Genomic DNA, 7,266 nt, shown 5'->3' with positions numbered 1-7,266 from the left:
ATTGACAGATTACAGCACCTTAATAAACACATTTCTGTGTAAGCTTCGGCAGAACAAAGGCCTTCTGGTCTGAGCGCTTTTCGTGCGTGACGGAGGTCAGAGGATTTTCTAAGAGGAAAGTTGGAGGCCATAACGGGAGGGACGGAGTCCAGATTGCCACGCCACTATCCAGGTGGACGGATGTGCGGGATTATGTCAAATCTGGACCGGATTGTTGCATTTTAGTCAAATTACTCCCTCCTTATCTTTGACCGGAGGCACACACACACACACACACACACACACACACACACACACACACACACACACACACACACACACACACACACACAGACTCTATATTAGTTGCATAATGGCTTAAATTTGCCATCGTGGGTAGGCAGCGACTCTGTTTATAATTATTGTGATTTTTGTTACATCCTGTCAGTGGTCCCCAGTCTGTATCAACACTGTGGGGCTTCATCTGTTTAAAGGAGGAAACTCGAGTTTTTGTAACCTAAAGCAGAAATGCTTGTTTTACTTCAAAGTTTCCATTCAAAGAACACAATGTGCGGTTTTGTTCATTTTTTGGTGAAAAAAACTTCCCTTCGAAAACAACACGGTCATGTGAAAAAGTGAGGCAGCGATATGAGAAACGTCGCTTCGCCCATACAATTTGAAAAATTCTCAGAAATTTGTGCAGCAAAATTCAACAATAAAAACGGAAGAACAAACTTTTTAAAACAGGAAAAGAAATCGAAAAACCTTGTATATTTAACTATCTGCTGCACTTCAGAAAGAACGCTGCTGAAGTTCCCGAAGTTATTCCAGGAATACGGATCAACACAAGTTGTCGGGAATATTGTGTCCAAACTTTTCCTCCAATTAGAAAACACAACTTTGTTGGATTTACTGAAGAAGTTTAACTGAAATCGAATCACTTTATTTTGCATAAATGCATTTTCTATTCAAAGTTTGTGGGGCGGCCGAGGCACCATTACTCTCTTACACTCTTTGCTCTCATAAAAATGACTTTAAACTGTGCGATGGAAACGATTATCATTTGGACTTTACAGCTGAGGGTTCAGACTGTAACGCAGACAGATTTAATAGAATAGAAAATCCTTTAAAAAGTTGACGTTTTTGATGCTCTACTTCTGTATTAATACAAATGAATTATTTTGTTTCCAACAGATCAGGGCTATAAATTTGACTTCGTCCTCAACGCTGCTTTTGTTTGCTGCTGAAATGTATTTCTGTCAACTTTTACTGTGACGGTTTAATCCTCGCCTCTTAATCTGCGTACTGCTTTCATATTTCTCAAGGTGCCGTTGTAACATTTTGATGTGGCAACAACTATATATATATATATATATATATACACGATGGTATCTGTGCATACTGGATGTTTTTTTGACCTTCTTTCTTCTTCTTAGCGCCTCGGCACCGGGCTGAGGCGGCGGCTGCTGCTCGTGGAAAACAGGCCGAGAGCATCTTACTCATGCAAATTGTTTTTCTCCTCTCCCTCTCTGTGAATTTATTAGTAAACAAAGCACAAGCAAAATATAAAAAAATAAAAAAAAATAAATAGCCTGCGGCTTTATCGGCCCTGCCATCTGCAGAACTCATTCTAACCTGAGCCTCCATCTCCCTTTCAGTTTGTTTCTCGACCAGTACAGAGCCTGCCTGGTTGATGCCATAAGGAGATTACTGCGACCCAACGTAAGTATGCGCGTGTGTGTGTGTGTGTGTGTGTGTGTGTGTGTGTGTGTCTACTGTATATATCTGCTTATCCCCTCCCTCCCAACCCACCTCCCCTCCTTCTCTCAATCATAATTAGGCATCCCCTCCCTCCCCCTCACAAACCCTACTACACACATTAATAGTCTAACAGGGTTAATATCATGTAATACTTTAATGCTTATTATGAGCAACTTGAATGCGGTGCTCTGATCTCGGTCTTCCTCTTCCATTCTGTTCCCTTAATCATAAATCCAAGGCAACTTCTCCCTTTTGGCCCTGCGATAAGACCCCATGCTGTGACAGTCAAAGCAAATATGGGGGCGGTGGTGGAAGAGATAGGGTTGAGATTCAATTCATCTGAGGGAAGACGGGGTTTGTTCAAGTACAGAGGCCAAACGGCCATAGGGGAGATCAGTCCAGGGAAACGCTACAGGAAGCGAGGAGATGTTAAGAAGAAGAAGAAGGAGGAGGAGGAGAAGGAGGGAATAATGATACAAAGAAATTATATGGTTGCTGTAGTGGAATTTATTTATTACTAGGAAGGTTGTAAATATTTTTTTTTGGTTAAAACGTAATGAGATCTTACCTCTTATGCATGTTCTTATTAGCTTTTGAGATTTTTCATAAGAAACAAGGTTTTTGTTTCATTTATTTAGATTGAATTAATTTCAAAGCGTGTGAATACTTTCAGGCTTAACTTTAGCTCCGTTTAACAGAAATAAATGCAAAACCGTCTGATTAGGTGTGATTCTTGGTGACAATCCAGTTAGCTGAAATAAGAAACTCCATTTGTCAAATTTGTTGATTTGTTTGTTGATTTGAAAGGTTTTTCTTTGTGGTTTGTTTGCCTTCACATCTTTTGAATATAATTAGTGTAAAAACTTGATTGGAAGGGTTCAGGATTATGTTTTTAAAATAAAATTGAATCCTAAACAGTTTCTCAGTGAATTTTGATAACTTTAACAAGAGTTAAATTAATTCACCCCTTAGCAAAATGTACCCTCCTAAAGCCAAGGATTGTTCATCACTGATTTTCTGGCCTGATGATTCTGTCTTGCTCATGAGCTGCTTGCATTTATTATTATTGTACTTTATTTCTATAGTCATAGAACCACATTTCTGTACGGCAGAGAGTTGGAAGTATCTAAGAGTGTACTTTAAATCACCAATCGTCTAAGCGGGTGTGAAACACTCATCAAAGATGGCAGCTTTCTGCACCAAGAAAAAGTCGTGTAGAGAGCTACAAAAGTAGGAAAAGATGAACGGATGAAATAACCAATCACTCTTCTAAAGCTCCTCAGAACACTAGCATAAAATAACTTTCTTCTTCTTCTTTATGTAAAGACCCTTGTGTATGATCCTAAAAGGTCTGAATACATACAGAATTCCCATGTTTGGGAATGTTTAACCGTTCGAGGAAGTCAGCTGGGATTACGCTGTCAGAAAACTACAAAACCCCAAATAATCCAGGGAAACAGGAAACGGTGCTGAAAGGAATTTATTCCCAGGCCTCCAGACTTCCCAACAAACTTAGGGAAGCATTCTGCTCCTGAAACTTAACTTAATGTTTCGGCGAGCTTTCACAGCTTCTGTTGAAAGGTCTTAAAGTTACACGCAAATGTTCATAAGTCAGACATCTTGTTGGTTGTTTTTCACGATTTGTGTAAGGCATTAAATTTAAACCTGAATGTTGGAATGCGCCTTAGAGAAGCGGTGCAGACACGAAGGTAGCGATGGAAGTAGCTTTCCCTCACGTTGCTGACGGGATAAGTGAGCCGCTGTGGTTTTAATGCTGAAAGCTGACAAATGACTGGCGCGACATCTGGCCGCCACCATACAGCTGTGCGTTAAGGCTCTTCGTGTCTCTGCCTTTAATCCGGCGGAGATAATTCGGGGGGCTAATATGATTTGAGTGTGGGCCATCAGACTGTTGCTGCCACAACAAGCTTTGGCAAATATTTAATAATTTGCTAAGCTGATTAAACAATTAACAAAGCAATTACTTCTCCCTTCTAATGGCACTAATTTGTTGTTTCTGACAAAGGTGGTCCATCCGTTGGGCTGTATCCTCTTATTCAGCTGATTAGAGCTGGAAGGAATCTGTTTGTTTGCTTTTGTGGCTTTTAGACAGAGAACAAAAAAAAAGAGAGAGAGAGAGAGGGAGAAAAAGACAGAATACGACTGGATATACAGATGAATTATCATCTGTCAAAGCAAGTGATCCTGCTGTTTTCATTGCCTTTTGTGTGCTTTTAACCCGTGATGTGTGATTGTGCGTTTCTTTGTGTGTTTATTGAATGTTTGAGGTTGTGTCAGCATCCGTCGTCGCTTCATTTAATTAATAGAGAGAGAGAGAGAGAAAAAAAGAAAAATCAACATGAAATGAAACTGAAAGCTGAAGGATTACAAAGAAGCTTTGAACCTGTTACTAAGCTTCTGAGCGTTTGCAGGATTTCTGTGATGCATGTGTTCACGTATTGCTACTTTGATTTTACTTTTCCTTCTTTCATTCCTTCTTTCTTTCTCTGACTTAGAGTTTTGTTTATTGTGCAACATGTATGGCTTTTAGGCATTGAAAAAAAAAAGAAAAACAGAAATAAGCTGTGATAAATTGTGTGTTACCCTATTTTTTTTCAGCTCAGTGTTCTAAACTGAGAAGAAATTAAATTATTATTATTATTACTTTTTTTTTCCACACTCAGGGCATGGCGTTGGTGTTTGCTCCTGGAAGAGGTGAAACTCTAACACTGTTTTGTCGGCTGGCCCAGCAGGCCGGTCTGTGCGTCTGCCAACACCAGCAGTACGACGCTCAGGTCTGGGATGTTCATCTAAAGGTAAGAAAAGAAAGCTGACTGAACCAAGCCCCACCATTACTGGCATTCCTTTGCCTAAATAGCTTTAAAATAAATTCTTCTTCTTATAGCCGGAGCATAAACTCAGACGGAAACATTTGGCATATTACACTCGTCTGCTTTGCAGCATAAAGAAATAATGTGACGTGACCGTTATCGGTTCCTGTCAAATAAATGTAGCATTTCTTTTACTTTATTGAGACGGTTTTAGTGTGGAGGAATTTCTAAACTTTAGGATTGTTTTTACATCTTCCTTCCTTGATATTGCAATACAATAATATCGTATTATTAGCTGTGTTTCCGTCACAAATGTATGCAAATTTTTGTCGCTAATGTCGAAAAACACGACTTCGCAATTGCAGAGGTCCCACTAAATGGGAAGTGAAATTAAAATCACGCGTGAATAATCGTCTTCACGGAATAAGTCATTAAAAATGGTGGACACGATGGATGTAAACAGTTACATGAAATATATTTATAACTCAGCCGTGGCGCTAGCCAGCGCTCACCACATATCAGCCAACAGACGAGACGCCGGCATTTTATTCAGGTTTTGGAGGGACAAACCCCTTATACTAGGGAGTGTCTAAGTATGTAGTGATTTTACAGAAGAGGTGTGGACTGAACACGAGTGAATGACACAAAACGTTTTATGAACTGGGCGATGCTGTGAGAGCTCTGGTGGAACCAGCTGTGCATTGTCTGAAAAAACCCAAAAACAAAACCATCATCCTCCTACCACTTCCTGTTGTCTTCTTTGTGGTTTTTGCCAGTAGTAACATCCAGCTGTCGATCACCACAAATCTGGAACAAACTCCCAGGAAGCTGCAAAACAGCTGAAGCACTGAGTTCCTTGATATCTGGACTAAAAACTCAGCTGTTTTAGAGTCGCTTTTGAAACCTAATCATGAAACATTAATCAATAATCTGATATGCAAAATGTAATGTTGTTGGCTGTGTGTTCTATGACTTTGTAATTTTGTGTTTTTATGATGTAGAGCATTTTGAAATGCCTTGTTGCTGAAAGATGCTATACAAATAAAATTTGATAGATAGATAGATAGATAGATAGATAGATAGATAGATAGATAGATAGATAGATAGATAGATAGATTTTAATTTCACTTCCCATTTAGTGCAAAAACAGAGTTTTTTTTGTTTTTTTTAAATTGCCATCTTTCCATTTAGCAAATTTTCTTAATTAGAAACTGGCAATTTTATGGTTAATGCAGCTACTGACAGTCAAGGTCAATGAAGCAATATTTCCTCCCTTCTTTCCCCTGAACAAATAGAGTCTGGAAGAAATTTGTTCTGGATAATTATGAAATGTATTCATGAAAACTGTGTCAAAAAGGTGAAACCTCCAACCACCGAAGAACGAACGTGATGCTCTACATGCAATCTACAGTAAGACGGCTCTTTCAGGCTCATCTGAGTCCTCAACAGATACCCAATCACTTATTTCTAAGTTGACCTTAGCTCTTGCTGTCTTCCTGTGTCTCTCGGTCGTAGATTTGGTGTGACACAGGAAACCACCTCCTTCAGTCTCTCTTCAAAATGGGAGAAACAGGGGAACAGATGATTGTAGCAAAGCCGGCAGGTGTGCGGTGACCTTTCGAAGTTAGGAAACGTCTATGAGGACATTTCTTTGCACACAAACCTGCTGGCAGATATATAGCCAAAGTAATAGTTTAAATACACGGATACCATGATAAATAAGGCATTGGACCTGGAGTTATGTTGGTAGCGCCACATTCAGGAGGATGCTAAGAGAGACATCTACCATACTTAATGTTAGAGAACTGAAGTAAATTGGTGTGGTGTGCGATTATGCTTCTGCAACAGGCTTTTTGCACATCTTTACCAGAGGATCCCATAAAACATGTTTATATTGGTGAAGGAAAATCAGATGTTAGACATTTTGCTTTTAATGTAATTATCTTCCTCCACCCCCCATCTCTATATTGTCCAGCTTTGCAACTTAATGTCCTTTCCGTAAAGAAACTCAAGATGTTTCCCCTCTAGGATTCTAGACTTAGGAGAAACCTGAAGACTACACCCAAAGCCAGAGTTTTCTTTTAATCTCCTTTAAAACCCAACCTTGATAGTAAAGGAACAAAAGCCGCCGCTGCTTGACAGGGGAACCAGCAACAGTTCAGACCGAGCAAGGTGCACCTTTTTGTGGCGCTTCGCCCGGAGGAAAATCAAGCTGCCTAAACTGGTCGCCGGGAGAATCGAAGATGGAAGGGGAGAAACGAGAGCAACAAAGATAAAGGAGCTACAGAAAGCCCATGAGTAGGCCGAGTTAAAAGAAGTGGTGTCCAGCTGTTAACTCCATTACACACACTGCTACAGAAGAACAGGACAGCGAGGAGTGGACTAAATTGGCGCACGCGTTCACCTACACTGGTGCGAGAATTGGACAGACCGGCCATTAAAGTGGCTGTTAAAGTGGCTTAAACCTCAGCGAAGAAAATCTCTCCCTTTCTCCCGTCTACTTACTGTTCTTTTTTACCGCGGCAACTTTAGAGGTTCTGGAAACACCTCATACATTTTACGGTCCAAAATGTTCCCTTTCTGTAGACCTTAGCTACTGTCTGTCTAGACATAATCATACATTAGGACTGGGTCACAGTCAATATTTTATTCATACATTGAGTAAAATGTAAAAAAAAAATTATATATATATATA

General features: G+C 39.8%; 1 protein-coding gene across 1 annotated transcript in view; it reads left to right on the top strand.

Moving 5' to 3' along the window:
• camkmt (calmodulin-lysine N-methyltransferase) overlaps nt 1-7,266 on the top strand; it is a 107,840-nt gene that overhangs the window by 89,814 nt on the left and 10,760 nt on the right. Inside the window, exons 9-10 of the mRNA XM_007551183.2 lie at nt 1,638-1,701; nt 4,425-4,556. Of these exons, the coding sequence (XP_007551245.1) occupies nt 1,638-1,701; nt 4,425-4,556 (196 nt within the window). The remainder of the gene's footprint in view (nt 1-1,637; nt 1,702-4,424; nt 4,557-7,266) is intronic.

This window comes from Poecilia formosa, unplaced genomic scaffold (genome assembly GCF_000485575.1).
Source record: "Poecilia formosa unplaced genomic scaffold, Poecilia_formosa-5.1.2 Scaffold40, whole genome shotgun sequence".
NCBI classification, from domain to species: domain Eukaryota; kingdom Metazoa; phylum Chordata; class Actinopteri; order Cyprinodontiformes; family Poeciliidae; genus Poecilia; species Poecilia formosa.
This window is presented reverse-complemented; position numbering and strand designations above follow the sequence as displayed.